This window comes from Halichoerus grypus, chromosome 3 (genome assembly GCF_964656455.1).
Source record: "Halichoerus grypus chromosome 3, mHalGry1.hap1.1, whole genome shotgun sequence".
Classification (NCBI taxonomy): Eukaryota; Metazoa; Chordata; class Mammalia; order Carnivora; family Phocidae; genus Halichoerus; species Halichoerus grypus.
In genome coordinates this window covers 82,993,814-83,019,061 of record NC_135714.1, presented here as the reverse complement: position 1 = coordinate 83,019,061, position 25,248 = coordinate 82,993,814, and the positions used below count along the sequence as shown (strand labels likewise).

At 36.0% G+C, this 25,248-nt stretch overlaps 1 protein-coding gene across 3 annotated transcripts in view; it reads right to left on the bottom strand.

Moving 5' to 3' along the window:
* Nucleotides 1-23,003, bottom strand: part of BANK1 (B cell scaffold protein with ankyrin repeats 1) — a 307,010-nt gene extending 284,007 nt beyond the window's left edge. For 2 of the 3 annotated variants that reach the window (XM_036095806.2, XM_036095807.2), the window contains exon 1: nt 22,623-23,003. In XM_036095806.2, the coding sequence (XP_035951699.2) occupies nt 22,623-22,692 (70 nt within the window). In that variant the 5' untranslated portion in view covers nt 22,693-23,003. The remainder of the gene's footprint in view (nt 1-22,622) is intronic. The other variant, XM_036095808.2, reaches the window with a different exon arrangement.
* Nucleotides 23,004-25,248: the final 2,245 nt, after the last annotated feature.

Here is a 25,248-nt window from a genome sequence, read left to right as displayed (position 1 = left end):
ATACCCATATTTCCTACTGCTTATTAGTTACTGATCTCCATTGACACAAATTCCTGAAGACCCAAAATGTCAGCATGGCACCCTAGTAAGAATGGGAACTTATGGAAGTCTTGCCTTGGGTATATTTAACAATAGTTCCAGTGGGCCCATAGAGATATCCTGGGCAATATATAATGTCAATACATACACATAGCAAATGGGAGAATCCTTACAGAGAATGAAGATATGGTAGGAAAGGAAATATATAAGTGTCTAGAATTGTTCAACTCCATCCACCCACCACCCACTATCAAAAGCATAAACTAAAACAAATACTATATTCCTGGGATAACTAAAGATTGGCGCCACCAAGAAAGATGTGAAAGATGTAATAGTGATTATATCTTCACATCTTCATTCAACTCATCAGTTTGCCAGTACAAAATAACTGTTGATTTTCATAAACATAATATCAACTGCTGTTCTACACATATTTTTACTGGAACAAATTAACCAGCTTATAGAAACTATATACAGATATTGACCTGGTAAATACTTTTCTTGTAATTGCAATCAATAAAGATAATAAGCAGTTTGCATTCACCTGGCAGGGACAGGAGCACCTGTCACTGACTTACCTCAAGGCTATGCTCTCTGTCATAATATAGTCTGCAGAAATATTGATATACCATAAGGTATATCATAATACATATGTAATGTATAATTGATGACATGATTCTAATTAAACTTGCTCATAAAGAGCAAATGCCCTAGAAGCTTTAATATGACATTTATGTACTAAAGTGTGAGGTTTATCACCATGCTGAAGTTCAGTATCCTGCAACATTGGCAAACTTTCTACGCATCCAATGGTTTAAGGCATATCAGGATACCCCTGTGTATTGAAAAATAAGTTACTGAATTTTACCACTGGATGGGCCTTTTTGCATTTTGAAGGAAGCATATATACCTGGGTCAGTATCCGGACCACTTACCAGGTAACCAATAAGGATACCAGCTCTGAGTGGGGCCAGATTAAGAAAGAGTTCTACTACAAGGCCAGGTTGCAGTGCAGAGAAGTCACTGGGGCTTTTTAATAATACTATCTCATACTTCTGATAACTCTCAATAAGAAAATCCACAACTCATATCCCTAACTTTTTGGAGAAAGACCATGCTTTATTCTTCCAATGATTCTTTTCTATTTGAAAATTAACTTGTGAGTTATACTTGGGGCCAGATAGACATTAAAGTCTGCCTATAGGACACTAAGTGTTTATGTAGCCTAACTGGTCATTCATAAACTGGGTATTATATGACCCACCAAATTATACATTTGGTTGTGAGTAACCATATTCCATTAGGAAATTGAAATAATAAATACACAACCAGACCCATGTAGGTCTGTATGCGATAAGTTCTATGAGCATGTGGCTAAATCTTCCGTGACACCAGATCCTATTGTTTTACCACCTTTCCCTCAATACATACTTATAGCCTCATGGAGAATTATTTAACTTGTCAACAGAAAAAACAAAGCATGACAGCAGTATTTGAATGGGTCTGAAAATATACTGGCAACAGTCCAGAGTGAATGCTTGCTGCATTAGAGCCCATTCATAGCTGTCCCTGAAAGAGAACAGTGACAGCAAATTCTCCCAGTTTGACAGAACTTTGGGTTGTATCTCTTACATGTCTACTTTGATTTGAAGAAAAGACCTGAGCTATTAATCTACTTTCAGTAAAAGAAGAAAGAGTGGAAAGAGATATGTTCATTTCATAATTAAAATATACAAATGAGGTTACTAATTAAGAAAACATCAAGAAGACATATAGATGGCCAATAGACACATGAAGAGATGGCCAACAGACACATGAAGAGATGCCCAACATCACTCATCATCAGGGAAATGCAAATCAAAACTACAGTGAGAATCACCTCACATCTGTCAGAATAGCTAAAATCAAAGACATAAGAAACAACAAATGGAGAGGATGTGGAGAAAAAGTAAACCTTGTGCATTGTTTGTGGGGATGCAGACAGGTGCAGCCACTGTGGAAAGCATATGGAGGTTCCTCAAAAAGTTAAAAATAGAACTACCCCACAATCCAGGGTATTTACCCCAAAACCACAAAACACTAATTCAAAGGGATACACGGACCCCTATGATTATTGCAGCATTATTTACAATGGTCAAATTATGGAAGCAGCCCAAGTGTCCAGCGACTGATGAATGGATAAAGAAGGTGTGGTATATATACACAATGGAATATTATTCAGCCATAAAAAAGAATGAAATATTGCCATTTGCAACAACATAGATGGAGCTAGACGGTACAATGCTAAGTGAAATAAGTCAGTCAGAGAAAGACAAATACTCATATGACTTATACTCATATGTGGAATTTAAGAAACAAAACAAATGAGCAAATGGGAAAAAGAGAGAGAAAGAGAGAGACAAACAAACCAAGTAACAGAATCTGAACTACAGAGAACAAATTCTTGGGTACTAGAAGAGAAGTGGGTGACAGATGGGGCAAATAAGTGATGGGGATTTAGGAGTGCGCTTGTAATGATGAGCACTGAGTAATGCACAGAATTGCTGAATCACTTATTGTACACCTGAAACTAATATAACACTGTATGTTACCAGTACTGGAATTAAAATAAAAAATTAATAATATAAATTGAAAACATATCTGGGCAACATGAGCCTTACAAATTATTTTTTCCATGCAATAATATCCTTATATTCTTTGTGGCTTATATAAAGAGAAGATGTATTTGAACTCACGTTTCCCAGTTTTTTTCTGAGTAATTGGACCAGTATAACAAGTATAATTGGACAGTATAACAACCAGTATCACTAATGCCACAATGGTGAATATTTACTGGAGTCACAATAGGCTCAAGGTTTTATCAGTTTTTATATGGTTGTAAGGAAATTCATATTGGAAATATCTTGCCCTGTGGCAAAGTACTTTCCACAAACATTCAAAGTTCATTTCAAAGAAAAGCATATAATTAAACAAATTTAGGGAATTAAAGGTAGAGATCTTGAAGACATGAAACAGGACATCCTTGAGGAATTATGTCACTAGATTAAATTTACATAACTATATGGATTTGTCAAATGCATAGAAAAGTACACTAAAAATTTATTTCACTTTAGATTGTACCTCAATATCCATGACTATAAAAGATAAATTCGCTGAGAAATTAATAACAATTGAAAAACTATGTCCAGAATGGCAACTATTTTAAACTTTATTATATACCCATATTACCTAATCCTAAAATATATGAAGACAGAATATGATACAAATCTAAATTAGTCACTAATAATTCAGTAAATCTCTAATCTAAAAGTTGCATCTTCTTTAAATGACCAGGAGACATTAAGAGGGGCCAGGATTCAGGATAAGCTTGTAACTAGTATCCCAATTCTTACCTATAGTTGTTTTGTTAAGCTTCTGAAGCATACAAGGGCATATGTTCTTGATAGCTCTTGGTCTATGGTCCAAGGTCTTCTGTGTTTGGCTGGGTAACTCTGTCTAATTCTGAAAGTTCATGTTACAAACTCACGGATATACACCACAGCAGCCATGCCAACTTCATCAATAATTAAGGCAATATTTGATTTCCTTTCTGCCTTATTCTTTTGTTTTATTTCTCAATTGTTTAACAACTTAAGGATTGAAGAGGGATATTTATTGTTCTATCCCATCACCATTCCCAATAAAAATCTCTGAGTTTTCTTTTACTGGAAAGTGGCTTAACACTTAAATGTAAATGTGACATACTTCAAAGGAACTGAAATTCCATTCAGTACTAATAATATACAAAGTACATTCACATTAATTTTATGGTACTCATAGTGTTACAGTTTTAAGAAAAGTTTTTTAACTCAATTAAAAACAAAATTTTAAACTTAAAACACAAGTTAGAATGTTTGAGAGACTTGCCCAAGCTCTCTCAAGATTGCATCAAGAGTAAGTCACAGAGCTGGGCTTAAATTCACATGGATTACCAACTCTGGCTTGGGTATCAAGTCATACTGCAGGCAATATTCTTGAAAAAATGAGTTAAACTGCAGTCCCTTCCTTGAGGTTTCCAGTGGATAAGAGCATATGATCAGTTATCAGATTATAAAAAGAGAATTACCTTTAGATACATTGGCAGATCTAATTTTGCTGTCCTAGTTCTGAGCAAGAGAAAATTGTGTTGGTATTCCCTTGTTTATTTGCTCTCCCTCACTCCCCATTTCTACCTCTTCTTTCCAGAGCGCAAGATGATGGCAGTGGTGGGGGGAAAAAAGTACAGCTAGCCATGGCTTAAGAATAATGACCAAATAGCTTGTTTTTCTTCCTGAATTCCTTTCATGGACTTAAAGGGAGATTTAATTGTGCAAATGAATGTTCTTCAGTTCCTATTACTGAAGTATATAAATCAAGGACATGACAAATACACTCCATGTTCTCAAATTCTAACGTAATCTTGCAATGTAATTACATAAGCAAATATTTGATTATCCTTTAGACACTAATGTGTTTCAACAGTTTTGTTATGTGCAGAATTATATATGATGTCATAAAATGAGAATATAACTGAGTAAGAACACACCTTTAGCAAAACCCTCTGCAGGAAGTTTATCTCACAATCTACTATGGGGATTCTAAAATATCTTAGAAATGGCTATACACTAGAAATATGTACATACTGAAAGGAAGAATAGGATAATTGTCTACTCATTTGTTGAAAGCAACACCAGCAAGCATGTAAACCCCCACCCCTTCCTGTTGTCTACATCCTCTGCAGCCATTCTTGACTAAAAGGAAACAGCAGACCTAGCAAAGTGTGTCTCCTACCATGCCCAGAAGCAACCCAAAGCCTCCTGGGGCTTATGCTCTTAGTAAACATGACTTCTGGGTAGAGCTCACACAATAGCAAAGGATCAAAACCCTGGGCGCCTCCAGAAAAGTCCTCAACCCTGTTACACATTTGATAAGAGCTACACTGCCCCGTTGTGACTCCATTCTCTCCTCATAATGTGGTCAAGGTATTACTTGCACCAGAACCACTTTGGGAACTTGGAAAGAATTGGGATTGGGACCCTAGAATTAGGATTGGGACTTGGAAAGAATTAGGATTAGGGTTATCATCCATCATATAATGAAGCACCCAAAGCAATCCTGGTAATTCTTTAGTCCACTCAAGTTTGAGAATTACTGTAGTCTTTTTTTTTTTTTTACCATATTTGATGATTACAGTTACCATCATTATCTCTGAAGTTCTGCTGATATATAAAAATATAAAGATTTTAGTCTTTTTTAATGAGAAAAAAAATCCAAATGGTTTATGTTGTTTATTAAGGAATGAATGCATATGTATAATTTAATTTACTAAAATCATTAACTTGCTCAAAATCTACCTTATTTCACCAATGTGATTTTGTTTGTCATATACAGCCAAATTGTCTGTTTCCAGACAAAAAACACAATATTTGAAATTATATATCTAAAATTTAGATTATAATTCTAAAGTGAATATTGTGTTTATGATGCTTATCCAAAACTATATGAAGTACTATAGATGGTGATGGGGGGAGGATTTATACCGTATGTACTTAAGTAAAAGCAATTTTATTTATTTATTTATTTATGTAAAGATTTTATTTATTTATCTGACAGAGAGAGAGCGAGCGAGAGAGGGAACACAAGCAGGGCGAGTGGGAGAGGGAGAAGCAGGCTTCCCGTGGAGCAGGAAGCCCGATGCGGGGCTCGATCCCAGGACCCTGGGATCATGACCTGAGCCGAAGGCAGACACTTAACGACTGAGCCACCCAGGCGCCCCAGTAAAAGCAATTTTAAAAGTATTCCACTTCATACTAACTTTTATAAAAATTGCTGTTTTACTATTATTAATTACCATTCTCCAGGTGCCATGTTAGGAAAATTAACAGCCCAGGCACTAACTTGGTTACAAAAACCCAAGCTAAAAAAAAAAAAAAAAAAAAAATTCACGTTCAATTACTTTACCCATGGCTAATATTTTGCACAAGATTAAATTATTAATACTTCCAGACAGTCATATTTAACACATAATTGTCCCTTCCCTTCTTGATCTTAACCCTCACTGCTTTAACATTATTTTTTTTTAATTATTTATTTATTTATTTGACAGAGAGAGACACAGTGAGAGAGGGAACACAAGCAGGGGGATTGGGAGAGGGAGAAGCAGGCTTCCCGCGGAGCAGGGAGCCCGATGTGAGGCTCAATCCCAGGACTCTGGGATCGTGACCTGAGCTGAAGGCAAATGCTTAACAACTGAGCCACCCAGGCGCCCCTCTAACATTATTTTTGTTTTAATTTCTTTTTTAAAATGTTTTATTTTAATTCCATTTGGTTAACATACAGTGTGATATTAGTTTCAGGTATAGAGTATAGTGATTCAATAATTCCATACATCACCTGGTGCTCATTACGACAAGTGCACTCCTTAATCCCCATCACCTATTTAAACTGTTCTAACATTTTATAGTCTCACTCGTTGCTTGGATTTTCAGATCAAGCATTTTGACACTTAGCAGGATATTTTCCATAATCATCCATAAGTATCATAATGTTGACAACAATACCTCAATATCAATTTCATAATCATTTATACCTTTTCATATATTTACTTAATAATCATTTAATGATTATTATTCAAAACAATTATTCAGACTTTAAGAGATATAAAGATTGTGAAGCACAATTCCTGCCCTTAAAGGAACTTACATACTATAAAAAGGAAAGGGATTTTTAGAAATTACCTCAACACAATTAGTTGATTATAATATTGCATTAAGACCTGTAGTTGAAGAATCTTTTGACTTTATTTATCCTAGGGTTAGTGTAAAAGTATTATCTTGGAAAGAAAGTATCAATAAATCCTTCAGTATCACAAAATGCAGAATTGAACTATTTACAAATGTGAAAGATTTAAATTTTACAAAATGTCTCTTTTGACATAAAAGAATGAAAATGTATCACGAATCAATGTGCAAATCACATTGAACATTTTAAAACCATATATACAGGGGCGCCTGGTGGCTGAGTCGTTAAGCGTCTGCCTTTTGCTTAGGTCATGATCCCAGGGTCCTGGGATCGAGCCCCACACTGGGCTCCCTGCTCCGCAGGAAGCCTGCTTCTCCCTCTCCCCCTCCCCCTGCTTGTGTTCCCTCTCTCGCTGTGTCTCTCTCTGTCAAATGAATAAATAAAGTCTTAAAAAAAAAAACCCATGTATACAATGTGAACTCTTTTATGAAGGCACACACAAACTTATATAATTCAAGATAAATATTAGCAACACTTATTTCTGAGGGGAAGACTGTTATAATTTTATTCTGATATTATTCTCTATTTTTCAAATGTTTTACAATGCACACATATTACTTTTATAAGAAAATACCCTTAAAAATTATTACATATGGTTCTATTCATGGCTAACCAGCCTGGCTCCAACCAAATTTTTATCATTAGGAGAAAACAGTCTCAAAATAATTCTCTATCAGGGTTAAAGATGGTTCATGTTCAGATATTAAATACAGTAGGACCATAAAACAATATTAGTGACCTTTTATAAGGAGTGCACATCTAAATCAGTTGTCTCTCAGAGTATCTTTGTCCTTCGAAGGGTTGGGACAGAAAAGGCTTTATGTAATGGAAGCAGATGGCATCTAGCGCTAAGCCTAGAAGTTTAGCCAGATAGAACAGTCCTCACTCCTCAGCCTGGTTAAGTTGTTTCCGTTTCTTAACCTGAAAAAATGGAAATACTGATCCCTAATTCCTAGAGAGAAAATCTGAAGCCTGTATGTCAAAGTAGGTCCTGGCATTCAGCAGTTACTGATAAGCATAGCAGTGATTATGACAATGATGATGATAATTATAAAAAAGGCTACCTAAATATAGCTAGTGCCTAATACGTGCCGATTACTGTTCTGGTGTTTTACAAGAATTAACTTCTTTTAACCTCGTAACAACCCTGTGAACAAGTGCTCTTCCTATCCCATTTTGCACTGGTGGTGTCTGAGGCACTGAGAAAGTAAATATCTTGCCGAAGCTTACAGATCGGTACTAGTAAGAATTATAATAGCGACAGCATCCAGTAGGATTAATGATAAGGATTATTAAACTGGTAAAAACACCAAAAGTGAACAAACAATAATGGGAATTCCTTTTATATTTAACTATAAAAACAACAGTGAATTCCAGAGAGATGTTCCAATAATGAGTAAGGATATATCTTGCCAAGGATAACCACCTAAGGGTAATATTGATATACTGTTTACATATTCTATAAAAGCTTATCTCCTCATGGTTATATCCAGTGTTTTAACTAGACTGATGGCATGTGAAGTCTGATGGATATGGCCCGATCTGTGGTATTCACGCTACTCTTTGTCCTTGTGGTGTCCACGTGTGTTTAAAAATCTGCATTCATTTCCTATTGCTGCTATATAAAATCACCATAAACTTGTGGTGTAAAGCAACACAAATTTATTATCTGACAGTTTTGAAGGTTAGAAGTCTGAAACGGGTCTCACTAAGCTAAAATCAAGAAGTTGGCAGGGCTATGTTCCTCTGGAGGCCTTAGGAAAGAATCCATTTACTTGCATTTTCCAGTTTCTAGAAGCCATCCACAGCTCCTGGCTCCATTCTGCAGCTTTGAGCCAGCAAAATTGGGCTGAGTCCTTCTCATGCTGCCATGTCTCTGGTTCCCCTCTATTGCCTCTCTCTTTCAGTTGTAAGGACCTTTGTGATTACACTGGGCCCACCTGGATAATCCATGATCACCTCCCCATCTCAAGGTAAACTGATTAGCAATCTTAGTTCTATCTGCAACCTTAATTCTGTTTGCCATGTAACCTACCGTATTCACAGCTCCAGGGATTAAGATGTACACACCTTAGGGGAGCCATTATTTTGTCTACCAAACATCTGAACACTACTTTCAGCTCTCGTTCCTTTTCTTCCTTTCTTAAAGCCTTCTGAAGTAAAACGGTTGTATGTGCAAGTATACTTTCTGCTTCTCCTCACAGACTGTTTGCAGGATAACCCTGATTAAATAGTTTAAATGATCATTGTTTAGATTTCTCATTGAATCAAAGTAAATGATACATTAGAAGAATTTTCTGAAGAGTCAATTAGTAAGAATTTGAAAATTCCTTTGAGGACACAAAGCATTAGGCAGATACAAATTATTAGTCTTGCATTTTTAGAGTACTCTTCATTGCAGCCATTTTGCAATATATTTTAATCACATCTGTATTAGTCTTGATGATTTTAAATACCCTAATGGCCTTCATTAAAGACATTGTTTTTCTAGCTTTATGTTGTAGATATTTCACTTCCTGTTACTTCATTCACCTCCAAGGACCTTGAAAGCAGCAAAACTTTCTAAAAGTTTACAATTATTAGTTAGAAACTGTGGTTGCCTCTTCTATCCCTTGTAAAGAATGTTTCAATGTTGGCCTATTAATATATAATATATATATATAATAAATATATAAATATTTATATAAATATATATTACATAAATATATATATTAATATGTAAAATATGATATAAAATATCATATTTTATGTTACTCATTTTCTATTAAAATGACTTTCTATATACATGGCTACTTCGTTGACTACAAAAATGGAAATGTCCATATGGGAGGAATGCTTTTCTGACAAGAGTGTACACATGTGTTTGTGTGAGAATAATATGAGTTCATTTCAGAGAGTTACAGAGTGCCTAGGAGGTCAGGCTTTGGAGTCAGGCTGTCTTGGAATCCAAATTCAGCCATCTTTAAGCAAATAATTAACTTCTCTGAGCTTGGATTCCCCACTTGCAACATACAGATAATACCACCTATGAAATTGTTGTTGCTGTGAGACTGTTGTTATGAGAATTAAATGAGATAAACTATGCAGAGAATTTATCATCATTGCTGACACCTATAAGTGCTAACTAAAACTTCATTTCAATCTTCTGTAAGGTGAAATTGGCCTTTGGAGGATAGCATTTGCTAGTGGGTGGGATGCCAACTCTTGGAGACATAGTGACAGGGTATCATAGAGAAAGTCATTCACTTTAGAATACGTCAATCCTGATTCAGTCAAGGACAGTGTTTTAGATTGAAGCTCTTGTGACTTCATGAACTCTAACACTATCAAACAGAGGTTGACCTATGTGCCCAGAACGTGTCCTTACCTATAATTTTTTCAACATTTTATTTTCAATCTGTTTATTTGTATGGTCACCTTCTCTTTAGGGCAAGTGATAATGATTTTTCATTTATGGTAGTGATATAAATGTTCCTTTAAAGTATGTTTAAGCTAAAAAAAAGTTAAAGAAAATTTTTTCTTAAACAAGAGGGTACAGTGGCCAAAAATTTGAGGAAGGGTTTTTGAGAATGACTGAAATTTGCAAAACTCTGTCCCAGGGGACTGTACTCATGACTGCATTCTGAAATGAGTAGTGACTTTCTGGAACAGAAGTTATGCATCAAGAGTCACCCCCAGTAGTCACAGTAAACACTCTTAGCTATAGCTCACCCTGCTAACTAGTTCTCATAACTAAATTATTCAGATCTCAGCAGTGAAGGTTTTTGAGTCATCTGATGTTCAATTAGAGTGTAGATAAAAAGAAATAGTGCCATTCAGCTTTTCCCATCCTTATTTCACTTAAATACAGTCCCTGAGGGCTGGAGCCACCTTTTTATGTATTTCTTGAACCTAGCACAGATCAAGAATAAATGTTCAAAGAGTGAATGAATAAAGGATAATTACTCCTGCATAAGACAAAAGAGGCATCAGTCCACTCTTTGTTGATGGGTATCCTCAATCCCAAATGCCTAGAGAAAGCAATTTTAATTTCTGTAGTGTTTTTCTCTTAAAATAAGAGAGATTAATTGAGTTATTATTATTATTAGCCAATCATTCTCATGAATAATTAATGTGCTCATCAATATACATACTGTCTCCTGGGCATCAGAGAGTCACATGGTTCATTAGTGACAGAGTCATTACTTGAGCCTGTGCTTTTTTTTTCTTTAGATTTTTATATATTTGAGACAGATAGCATGTGCAAGGGACAGAGGCAGAAGGAAAGGGAGAAGCAGACTCCCCGGTGAGCAGGGAGCCCAATGCAGGCCTCAATCCCAGGACCATAGGATCATGACTTGAGCCGAAGGCAGGTGCTTAACCGACTGAGCCACCCAGGTGCCCAATCCTGTGCTGTTTTGACTTCAAATCCAGAGCAGTGAATAAGTATTTTCTGTATTATTAAAAACTATTCAGGCTTTCTTTAGGTTATTAATAGTTTTGTATGGAGGATGATCTACTCTTTATCCAATAAATCATTGTGGATTTTCTTTTCTCATCTTTTATTTTTGAACACTGCAATAGATTAATATGAAGAGAGAGCAAAATTGAAATATTTATGAATGACAGGTCACCAAACTGCCATACAACTGTTAACTTTAAAGTGCATATACAAATATTAAATATATTAACACTACAAAGCTAAACAAGTAAAATTGTTAAAAGTAAACATAGAAAAATAAAAACTACAAGTACATATACCATGTCTTTTCCTGTATTTTTAGTCACTGTACATATTTTCAATTATGTGCATATATTATTCTAGAAAAAAGAATAATAAAACAAAATGATTTCATCTTCTAGATAAACAAGGAGGATATTAAATTTCATTTGCTTTTAGACAGTAATCATATTTTTTCTATTTGCCCCAGAAGATATTTTAATAAGCTAAATATTCTAAGTTATAGACATTTCAGTAAAAATAAACCAGTTGTTATCAGATTAAAAGTTAATTTGATATTGGAAAATGCTCTAAAAGTATCTTTATGTAAAAGGTTTTGTGAATTTTTAATATTTTTTTCATAATTAAAGAAAGCCCTTCTGCAAACCAATTTGAAAAAGAAAGGCAAAACCAGGGTTGTTATCTATGGTTAGATTTACACCTCAGAAGTAGGGCATTCAGAAATGGCTACAACTTCATTTATCCTTTTTCATATCTTAATTTGGCTACTTTACTTTCACTCTTGTGCTACCAGCAAATCAGCAAGCATCTATTAATGTGCTTACCTCTGCTAAATGGATGCCAAAGGCTACTCCTTCCTTTAAAGAGCATCCAATCTATGTGAGTAATAAAAAGTCATTGTCCTAAGTGTTGTTTTTACATGCAATGTTGTCAATCTCCAAGACATAAAATTGTCAGCTTAAACCATCTGCATTTATATCAGTTACTGTTTTTTCCATTAGGAAAATATTTCAGGAGTAATTTATTTGGGTGACTCCTAATAACCTATGTTTGCTTCAAAGGTGTGTTTCATTGACAAACATTTCTAACATGGAAACAATCTGGTTATGGCCAGATAGTCAAATTGATCTTAATTTCGGAGTGTTTTGATGAATAAAATCCCAGTATTTGAACAATGTGAGGCCACTTACATAGCTTACATGATTATTGACATAGTGGCAGCTTTACATAGTCTGACATATGAAAATATCTGTAAAATCAGTTGTTCAGCTGGGACATATACATGTTATTGAAATACAAACTGCAAAAGCACACACACTCCAAAATATTCTTATATTTAGAATACCGTATGCACGTTCCCAGTTTTTTTTTTTTTTTTTAAGATTTTATTTATTTATTTGAGAGAGAGAGAGAGCATAAGCGGGGCAAGGGCAGAGGGAGAAGCAGAATCCTCAATGAGCAGGGAGCCCGAAGCGGGGCTCGATCCTAGGACCCCAGGATCACAACCTGAAGGCAGACACTTAACTGACTGAGTCACCCAGGTGCCCCACACATTCCCAGTTTTATTTCATTCATAGAACTTTACTTTCCTCAACAGATAATCCCCTCTGATTTCCCTCCCATTTTCTCTGGCACATCCCACAATCAAAGCCTTCATTTGAATAGTTAGAATTAATCATAAGGGAATTAAAGAAATAGGCAAATCATGTGTGCCCTACACAGCCTGCCAATATCATTCTCCCTACTCTATACCCTCTTCTGTTTCTATTCCTAATATAGATATAGCCCTATCTCCCTCTCACTCAAAAGGTGGCCAGAGCACTGAGGAAAACATAGCTAAAAGCAGTATTACCAATCTCTGGTTTGAAAGAACTACTCTCTCAAGAACTATTTGCCATTTAACAGGGATGAAAACTTGGTGCAAAAAAATCCTTTTTCTCTACCAGTGTTAAGATGACAATGCACTCCATGGTTAAATACATTTGTGAAACAATGGATTAGAGAAAATTGAAGATACATTGTTTTGTGTTTTTTTTTTAAAGATTTTATTTATTTGACAGAGAGAGACACAGAGAGAGAGGGAACACAAGCAGGGGGAGTGGGAGAGGGAGAAGCAGGCTCCCCGAGGAGCAAGGAGCCGGATGCGGGGCTCCATCCCAGGACTCTGGGATCATGACCTGAGCCTAAGGCAGATGCCCAACGACTGAGCCACCCAGGTGCCCCAAAGATACATTGTTAATTGCAGAATTTCTCAGGCCACTGGAATGTCCCAGTATGCACATTCAAAACTTATTTTACAGAACACTTTTTCCAAGGAACATACGTGCTACACAATACAGTTTGAGCAGCACAGTACTAAAGAAAGCAAGCCCTGGGAGTATGAGCTCTGGTTTTTCAAGTATTGGCCATCAGATAAAAGAAGTTATGAGTCACTCTTCATAATGTCCCATGTGTCCACCCATTTACTCACCTAGCAACAGACATGATAACTATCAGTCACAGAGCACCCACTATGCTGCAAGTCTTACCAAATGCTCTTTCCCCTTTTCATCATGAGGTACAAAGAGATCTTGTAACGGAATTACCTAAAGAATGAGGAGCCTAGATTTTTATACGCACCAGATGAGAAAATTATTCTAAGGAGTCATAAAGTAATAAAATATTTGAAAATAATAAAATAAAATATGAACATACTTTTTAAATGAATCTTCTATATTTTCCTAAGGAGAAGCAGAAATGAAATGTGTATTAATTGCTAACTTCTCAGCAGACTGGTCCTCACAAAAGAAATAGAAAAGCTCTTCCTTTCTTGCCATAATTACTAGTGCTTTCTAATTAGTCATAGATTACTCAGAACTAGAAATTTGCTTAGGAGGACTTTTCTATTATTCTTCTGACCCTCAAAGATCTAGGTGAGACATTGTATAGATTTAAACTCATTTGGGAATAAATTGCTTAGACATAATTCAAGCAATTCTGAAAATATCACTAAAGCTTTACCTATACAATTATATCAACTATTATTTTTACCTATATGAGGATATTAGAAATGCCTTCATCACAAAAGTTAAGAGACTCTGAATCAACTCCACTATGATCCAGTTTCTGTGTGTGTGTTGTTTTTTTCTTTGGGGGGAGTGGCAGAGGGGATGCAAGATAATATATGGATAATATATAAATCTTCAAGAATAAAGAAATGAAAAAAATAATGTTTTTATTTTTAAATATCATATAAAAACAGAATTCTCAAAATGGGAGAAAAGTGTTCTTTACCCATTAACTATTTTCCCTGAAGATAACACACAATTTCACATATAAAATCATATAATTTGTTTCCATAGCAGATCATAGGTTTCAACAAGTTCAATCTATAGGGAACACCCAGAGAAACACATTTGAGATATTACTGTGTTTAATACAGCAATCAGAAAAATTAAACAGGAGAACTGAAAAAACATTTATATAAAGCTCTCCATCTTGAGATTCATAAGTATGCAACAACAGAAGTGCTGAGAAGGAGCCATATAAACACATTCCTTCTAATAAAAGTGAAATTTGAATACTATCTCATGCTGAAAGTAATAACATTTGCCATTTGCTAAGCACCTGCTATGAATGCTCCAGGCACTTTACAAACAGAATTACATTTAATTATATCAAAAATAGGTGTGTTACCTATTTCAGATATAAAGAAATTGGATTTTAGATGAGTAATTTGCTCAGTCACAGAATAAGTGACAGTTCCCGTATTTGAGTTGATATAGATAGATATAGATATTGGTATAGATAATCCACAAATGTGGACACATTTAGTTGTCTTTAAAATAATATTTATCAATGTTAAATTGGAAAAATGTATAGGAAAACAGGTGAGAGATTAGATTAGTTTGACTGCTCTGTAATACAAATAAAAATCTTGATATATTTTAAACTGCAATTCTATATGCATATCCAAAGATCTACCTTAAATTTCTTTTAAAAAGGCACTGCATGCTTTTTTTTCATTGTAACATCTTATACAGTTTAATACTAAGTAATAAAACATTAGATATTTTCCTCCCTATAATTTCAATGTAAAGGTCACAATTAATGATTCAAAGAATAAATTTTGTAAGAAAATTCATTTACATGGGAGGACATTTTAAATACAGAAAGCAATATCTCGTTATATTTGTTCACAGAACCACAACAGGAAAGTTCAACTTTCATGTGGTTATAACATGAATGAGTGGAAAGTTTCCAACTTTATCATTTGATTTAAATAAACCAAGTTACTATATATTTCTTTTGAAACCTAGGACCTTTCATACACAGAATTTTCTACTCAAATTAATCCAATAGAAGATTTAAGAGCATTTAAAGTTGACTCTCCCCAAATAAGTATATAAATATAATACCATTCCAATGAAATGAAAGGCATCTATTTTTGTTGGTGCAGATCCAGCAAATAGGAGATGGCTCATGAGCCAGAAATTCTTGGGATCCTGGCACCAGTCTGTTCCAGGTGCCAACAGCTGGTTCAGTGCCTTCAGATTCCCCAGCTTCCTGGGGTGATAAAATAGCAGATCCCCCTGACCAGTCATGAAAACTGGTTCCCATAGCCTTGTTAGGAAAATGATTCCTGATGGCCCAGACTAGAGATTGCTCCCAAACCCTTTACATCAATTACGTAAAAACCTAATTTCCTATATCAAACTTCTTTCTGTTTAAAATGGCTAGATTGCTTTCATTAAATGCCTCTAAATCAGGTGTTATACAACATTCCATTTGTTTCATGGAAGAAGTAGATAAAATAATCTCTAAATGGAAGTGGAAGAATGGAAGAATATCTAATAATAAACAAGAAAATTATGGAAAAGAAGATCTCTTGGGAGAACTTTCCTTAGCAGATATTGGCTTGGACATAAACACATTAGCGGAACAGAATAGAGAAATCAGAATTCAGATTCTAAGATATATAAGACTTCGTCGTATGGCAAAGGTGGTACAGCCGACACCTGACCAATGTGGGGGTGAGAGGCACCAGCCTCCCATGCAGTCAAAAATACTGCGTCTAACTTGTGACTCCCCAAAAACTTAACTACCAATAGCCTACTATTGACCGGAGGCCTTATCAATAACATAAACAGTTGATTAACACAGTTTGTATGCTATATGTATTATATACTATATTCTTACAATAAAATAAGCTAAAGAAAAGAAAATGTCAAGAAAATCATACGGAAGAGAAAATACATTTACAGTACTATAGTGTATCAAAAAAAAACAACAAAACACCCATACATAAGTGGATCCACACAGTTCAAATCCATGTTAAGGGTCAACTGTATTTCAATTTACTGGGAAAAGTATGGTTCATTTAATAAATACTGATTTCTCAACTGCTGTCCTTATTTTGAAAAACTTAATCCCCCAGGCGGACTGAGATAATAGCTAGTAAACTATGCTACTTTTATACCTCCGCTTCCTCTTTTACTAAGATAAATGTCATAGGCATTCTCTCACTCTGTATGCCCCAATTTAAATACATTTTTAAAATTTGCCAAAAACAGTATGCTATCAATTTTTAAGTGAAAACACACTACTAAAAACATTTAAAAACACTACTGTTATAATTTTATAATTAATACAGTTTTACAACTACGTAATTCAAAATTCTAAACTTAACAGTGCTTAACTCTTAGAATATTAATCTTTGAATGAATTATTTCCTCACCAACTCTAGGGACTTCAAGTTTAGAGACAAAAATAACTGCATGGATTTTCTTCAAATTTCAGTAATAAAGCAAGATAATTCCAAATATTCTTATCAAGAGGACTACTAGACTTATATTATAAGTCACCCTATTCTCAGTGCATGAAAGATATAATTCACAGATTGTTTAACTTTGGATGGAAGATGCATAGCAGACATCATTTTAACAATAACAACTTTCTGAAAGAGAAGGAGATTTACAGAAACAGAAGAGGCAGTATTTGAGAAATAAAGGCAGAATAGTCCAAAATCTTCTTTTCCTCCAAAAAAAGAGAAACTCGTTCAAACTAGGTCACCTAAAAAGAAGGTAATTGTAAGGATACTACAGGCATTTTATGGCGACCAGATCAGAAAAACAAGTGCAGCTGGGTCTCACATGGGCTGGAAATGAAAAGTCAGAAACTAAGACTACTCCCTTTCAGTCCTCCTCAAGTCCCTCAACTCATCTTTCCAATCATCCATTGTGGACAAGGGTCAACTGGCTGTCATCCTCTATTGTGTGTCATCAAACATTACCCTTCCACTGACAACAGTCTCATTCTCTTTTTTTGAAAGGAAAGGCTTTGTTGAGTCCAACAAATCTGCAAGAGCCAGACAACACTCATCGTTGGCCAGTAGGCAAAAGCAGCAAGCTGTCTCTGAATCTAGTGCCCGTTCTTGACCCAAGTGACTGTTTCCAAGAATCTGAATGATACATGGTTTGGGTACAGATGGACAGGACATAATAAAGAATGGGTCTCTGGTCTATAGAGAGGTGCCTGGAGTAGTGAAAGTTCTAAAGTTTTATTGACAAGTGATGAGAGAATTAAGGAAATTATCTCATTAACTGAAATGAAGGTGGAATTTTGCTTCAATTTTATCTCACTGACTTTCTTATTAGTGACCCAGTAGTTCACTAATCATACTAAAATGCAGTTGTCTCCTGAGATTTTATATCAGCCTATTAAATCGAAACAAAATGTGATCAACCAATGAGGAAAATGTGTAAATCTTAGGGATTCTTCACACAGTCTCAAGAAATACTGTACAGTTTGTCATTCTAGTGACACAATTTTATAGAATCATACCACTTTGATATGGTATGTTTCTTCCCCACTCTCTATACCCTCCCTAAAAAGATATGATGACTTAGAAGTTACAGCTTTAATAGTTTAGAAAAGCTCTTGTAGGAAAAGAAATAACACAATGAATTACTACATACTTTCATATAATTGTACTGAACAATATAACTTCTTATTCAAAGTAGGTGCTAATCTTCTGATGCTCTCACTTATCAAGGTAATGTGATATCCATATCATATGAATTCAAAGTAGTTAACACAATAAATGCAGTCTTAAAAGAAGGCCAGGATTTTAAGTGGTCTTGGCACTATGTTATTTTTCTGAAAGTTAGGCATGATCCTTCTTATGGCTAAGTTAGAATAAAAAATGAATGGAATATTGATCCTTACCAAAGGGTGAGACTTAGTCTTCAGCATGGATCATAACCAAAAAATGAGGCACACAGTAAATGAAATTCCAAGTCAGAAACTGTTCTTATACTTTTTAGAATCTCTTTATAAAGTGGAACACATTAAAAATGAAAGCATGGGAATTACAAATACAGAAAAGCAGTATAAGAGCTTAAAAGAAAGGAAAATACGACACATAGTGTGATAAAACATAACTTATTTTAATTAACTGGATACACAAGAAATCTTATAAAAGACCACAAGGGATTAAAAAATTACTTCTCATGATTACAAAGGGAAGTGGTCTTTTTGGATTATTTCAATATGGAGCACTTGAAAACAACAAAGAAATTTCTGTTCAGTGGTAAATGTCTAAAAATATCATTCTTTTCCTCTGAGTGAAAAATAAATACAAGAGGGGTATAATTCCATATAATATCTGATATTTTTACCACCTGGACTATTTCAATGTCTGCAGTGAAACTTAGATACTATTCTTTATATTTAGAACAGAAAAGAATTACAAGGCCATATAATAACTTATTTTTAAATAATAACTTCTGCAATGTTTGCCCTTCCTATTCTTATTTCGTAGCTGTATCTGAAATTACTGTAAGATATTCTATAATATATAAAGTAATAAAATAGCAATGTAACTCAGGCAATCAGGTGACAGTTATTTAAATTCTTAAAACCTGCAACTTATATTTGGCAGGAATAATATTCTTTATATTGGATTTTTTTTTAAACAAGCAGTAAATATTTTGGTAAAGTAGCTTCTCCATCTTCTTATAATTCAATGAAGTATCCCATAATTTTCAGCTTGATCCTTACTTTTCCACATATATTTACATACGTATTTTTTAACTGGGTCACAACTGGTACTCTGTGATATGGGAAAATAAAACATGTTCTCATTTTTGTCCTATTAAATTCCAATTTTATTCTTTCCTGTAAATGCCCTAGTCTAATGCCCTTTTAATCAATTTATCCTTAGTTCTCATTGTGGGTTCTTTTTTTTCTCCTCTCAGAACTATTAACCATAATATTTCTCCAAGGATATAGCAGTATCTTTCTACAGGAAGCCATATTCCCTCATTTGTTTCATGTGGGAGCTTGATGGCTTCATTCAAGTTTTCCCTCAATTCAACAGAGTTTGTTTTCTCAATAAAAACTATCTTTTATATGTAAGTATGGCACCATTGACCAACGACCTAAGAATTAAAATAATGGCTAACGTGTATTAAGCAATTACTATTTGCTATGGCACCCTGAAAATCACTTCACATGCATTTTCTCTTTTAATCCTCAAAACCACTCTCTCAAATAAGTGTTATTTTTCTCTCCACTTTTGCTTTTTAAATGGATAAACTGAGATAATGACAGATTTAGTTATTTATCCAAGATCAAACAGCAAGTAAGTAATAAAGCTAGACTGATGTGAGGCAGTCTGAGTCCAGAGGCCATCATAAGTAGGGCATGATCACCTACAATCTTTCAGACTGGTGTTGTGAAAAAATTCCCTCTGATATTCCAAGCATGCACCACATACACTGCTGTTTAAGTCTAAAACTCTAAGCAATTAGATATTGTAGAATTATTCCACGTTAAAATGAAAGTGCCCTAAGAGAGCTACCTCTCTTTAAAATCTCAGCTTAAGTAACCTTATCGGAACATCTCCAGCTGGTCTAAAGGAGGCAAGTTTTACCAGTCATCAGAATAGAACCAGGGTATTTCCTTGGAATGAGAAATCAAGGTTATTTGCTATGTTGGAAGAGTGCTCTCAGAATAAGAAGCTTCAAATCTTCAAGAACTTCAAGACAAAGAGAGAACTACGATGTCCCTCACGAGTTATATATAAGCATCTAGCATGTGGTGAGACAGGGTAGGTGCCTTCTCTTTTTAAACTAATAATTTATTTAACTCTCTTCATCGAAGGCATCAAATAATGTTTATAAAAAATACAAAAACTATGGGGTGGGCAATAATCTGCGCTTTAATAAAACAATCCTTATTGAAGGTAGCAGTTAAAATTAAATTTGTTTTTAAAATCACTAGTTTTGGGATAAAGCAAAGGAAAAATTTCTCATTTGGACATCGGAGGACAGTATCTAGTTAAATATAAACCAGAAAAATACATTCTAAATGGAATTTTCATCTATTGTGCAACATTTTTACATTGTTTTAGTACAGGCTATCATATCTTTCCTGCTTCCATTAAAAGACAAGTTGGATACTCATTGATCTTTCTGGTGGCACCATACACAGATATCATTATAATATACCATACACCTACTGCTAGATATATAAAATCTTCATAGGCATGAAACTGTTTACCGTTTTATACTCATATTACTACAGAACTTTTGTAGGGGAATAAAAGATTGTTGGTGAAGTGATGAATAGATGATCTTCAAATAATGATTAGTTATAAGACCATGGGAAAATCACTACTTGGGTCTCAGCTTTCACTTCTCTAAAATGAAGTTGGATTAACTTTACCACAATGTGTCATGTTAAGCTAAAATCTATCATGCTGTGGAAACGCTTGTCCAAAGCAGACAGAGAGGTCACACAAAAAAGTTCTCCATATGTTAAAAGAATTAATCAGAACTAGTTCTCATAGAAGACTACTCATACCCAGGACTAGGCATGGGTTAGTATCAAAAGATAGTTCCTTATAAGAAAAATATTTCAGGGGTGCCTGGGTGGTTGGTTAAGCATCTGCCTTTGACTCAGGTCACCATCCCAGGATCCTGGGATGGAGCCCTCCATCAGGCTCCCTGCTCAGCATCTGCTTCTCCCTCTCACTCTCCCTCTGTGCTCTCTCTCTCAAATAAATAAAATCTTGAAAAAAAGAAAAAAAATTCATTACCTTGGCCAAAGGAGGTAAATGAAACAAGTGATAAATACCATATTGGGAAGGACAAAAGTAAATGGGGGAAAAACACACAGAAGGAAGAGGAATAATCAGAATGAGCTAACTAATGAGTTGGATCACCTATCTAATGAGTTGGATCACCTCACTCTGGCATTATTCACAATAGCAAGTACCTCAAAGTATTCTTGACTATCAAGTGGAATAAAAGTCACTTTCTGGCTAAACTGTTCAATCAAGAAGTTTGAACAAACTGTAGCCCATTCTGTTGAAATAAATTGTTAGGCTGAAATCACAAATGTTAACATATTAAGATATCAAGGGCTCTAATTCCTTTCTTGTCTTTTAAATCGTCACTAACATACTTTCCATTTTAAGAAAGGCAGTCTTTTAAAATCTATATATTAAAAATAAACACTAGCCAAGAGAAGCAACGTTACCTCAAAAAATGCTGGTAAGCTATGAGAAATTCTATTCAGCAAATTAGTATTTTCACTCAGATTTTCTTGTTGCATTTCTCACCGTGAACAACTCCAGCAATCTTAATACCCAAGCGAAGGCTTTTTCAAAATTTCAAAACTGAACACTTTATAATCATTATAAAGTTCACAAACGCATTTGCAGCACTCAAAAAGAACGAGTGCAACTGCCTTAACGTCCATTTGATCTATAAATCCATTTACGTATTCAACAACATTGACGGTTTCTGCTTTTAACAAGTTAGCAAAATCTGCGGAGTGAGGAGGCTCTACACAGAGTAACCTGTCAGATCAGCGGATCACAGTCCATCCTAGCAATTTACCGGGTTGGATTATCTGCCGGGCAGATAAACCGGACAAGCGGTTTGCCAATAACACGTGGACAGAATTTTTAGAATTACGCATGACCTTAAAACACGCGCTTAACTTTAAAACCCGTCCCAAGGTGACTGAAGAAACTGGAGGCCCCTATCCCAGGGGCTCTGGAAAGTTCCAAGCACTCCGAAGTCGGCGGTCCACGCGGGTCCGAGCACAGAACGCTCCCACCTCGTCCCGGCCAGACTGCCCCTCAAAGACGCCCGCCACGGAGCGGCAGACCGCGGCGGGAAGAAGGGGCAGCCCTGGTGCCCCGGTCCCCGAGGCGCGCTGGCGTCAGCGGCCGCAGCGCAGTTATCGCCGAGGGGAAGGGCGCTCGGTCTCCGCCGAGCCCCGGAGCCCGGCCGGCCTCCCCCTCCGGCTGCCCGCACGCGCGAACACCCACCTGGGGGCGCTGGGCCGCCGGAGGCCCGCTCCCGGCTCCCGCCCGTGCGCACCGACGCCGCCGGCAGCATCGCAGCGGCCGAAGCCAGGCGGCCTGCGGACAGATGCCCGCCGAGCCTCGGACTCCGCTGCCGGAGCTGCTCCGCGAGCTCGCCTCTCGGCCACCGCCCCTCTTCAGAGCACCTCCGGCGGTTGTGGCCAGCGGGTGCGGAAACGCAGCCCCGGGGCTCAGGCCACAGGGCCACCGCCCGGCCTCGCTGGGAGCCTGAGGAAGTGAAACTGCCCTGGGGCTTGCGCTCGCCTGCTTTCTAGGCTGCTCAGGTTTCTCCTAACGCTTTCTGGTCCTGTTCCCTGCTCACCTTTTCACTCGGAATACCTGAGAGCAACGTTACCTGTTACTCCAACTCTTGACCCATGCTAGATCTTCCACCATGCCCCCACTTCCTGGAAGAAATAGGGATACCAGAAGGAGACACTTGCTGGGAAAGGGGAGAAATAGATATATAGATCTGGTTATTTAAAGATATAAAGATGCAGATGTAGACATACAGTTGAATGTTTTTAATATTTCATTTTGCCCACACTTTGTAGCCTATAAAGTGATTTAAAATCCCGTATAAAATTTATTTCCCTCTCCTGCTCCGAGACAGAACTGGTTCCAGGAAAAAATTAGATATGGATTGAAATAGGTTCTCCAAATAAGAGTTTACTTTGCTTGCTTTGAAGGCAGAAATACTAAGGCTTTTCCCAGAGCCTTAATATAAATGTCCGTTCTCTCAAGATCTCTAAATCAGTAATATACATTTTGAAATTGAAAATACTTTTGAAGATCAAATTGAAGATTTGGTCATAATTCATGGCTTAAATGTCCCTCTCCCTCTTTTTAGAAAATAAATCTAAAAGGGAGAGCTGTGTAGCAACTATTTATCCCATGCAAGGTCTTTTTTAGTATCCAAAGTATCCAAAATGTTAGCTTTTCTCAAATAACTCAATTTATTTTTATAGTTTATACCATAATGAAGAAACCCTGGAGAAATATGTGAAATGACGGCAATTTTGAAACTATCACAGATATATTTTTCTGCTTTCCAATATTTCCTTTAATGTCATTATTAACTTGAAGTTGATTTTCTGTATTTGAATTAATATAGCAAGAGATTTTATCTAATTCATGAAATAATATATTGAGAACTTTGTTGTCTTCTATAAATACCTGTTTACTAAGAGATCTCAGTACAATAAGGTAAAGACAGAGGGTTTGGTTTGCAGGGAACATATAAACCCTTGGAAAATGTTTTTAGAAATTCAATTCTTAGGAATATGTGAGTCTTGGGCGCCTGGGTGGCTCAGTTGGTTAAGCGGCTGCCTTCGGCTCAGGTCATGATCCTGGAGTCCCGGGATCGAGTCCCGCATCGGGCTCCCTGCTCGGCAGGGAGTCTGCTTCTCCCTCTGACCTTCTCCCCTCTCATGTGCTCTCTCTCTCTCACTCTCTCAAATAAATGAATAAATAAAATCTTTAAAAAAAAAAAAAAAAGGAATATGTGAGTCTTTTTAAAACAACCCACTGGGGAGACAATGTCCTAACTGATACATTTGCATATATATTCATATATGTATATGTCTGTGTGTCATATATATATATATATATAGTCTTAGACTATATATTCTTCACAAATACTTCAACCATGATTTTGAGGAGGAAGGAAGAGACATAAACATTCCACCTTATGCTTCCCAATTAAGTGTCCAAATCTTCAAAGGCATCTCCGTTTGTTCCATGGAAATACACAATGCTCACTCCTTCTATGCACACAAAGATTTGTTAATAAGGATAGTCTCCAGAGAGCAAATTGTATCTGTCACATGTATGGAGTCACTTTCCTGTAGGAAGAGCCCTGGACTGGAAATCAGAAGGCTATGGTTGCCATCTTGCCTCTCCACCTTGCTATCTGGGCAACCAGGGCAATTCTGAATATTGCTGAGCCTTGTACAATCACTAAATGAGGAACTTGAAGTAATTATATTCAACTCTCTGCTAGCTATACAATTTTATGATACTGTCTTCTCTAATACACATAGAATAAGATGTAAAATACACAGGAAAATTAAGTATATTTTCAGATCATCACTTGGACAATTTACATCAATATAATTCTGGTAAATGGAAAAATGAAAGCAAAAATGTGTTTAAAATTTGGGGCTGATTTTTTTTTTTAAAGATTTTATATATTTATTTGACAGAGAGAGAGACAGTGAGAGAGGAGGGAACACAAGCAGGGGGAGTGGGAGATGGAGAAGCAGGCCTCCCGCTGAGCAGGGAGCCCAATGCGGGGCTCGATCCCAGGACCCCGGGATCATGACCTAAGCCGAAGGCAGACGCTTAACGACTGAGCCACCCAGGCGCCCCTTGGGGCTGATTTTTAAAAACTATTTTATAAGGCTTTGTGCTAGAAAATACTGAAAAATCCTCCACTAAAGTTCAAAAATTATTCCAGCTTTGTTTTTGTTTTAGGTATCTTGTTCAAAGTTATGAAGTAATGTTGAGTTCCTTTACCTGTTTATTCTTGTGTTTCATTACCGTTGCTGTTAGCAGCTACCCTATTTTGTTTTGTATTCTGTGTGCCAAA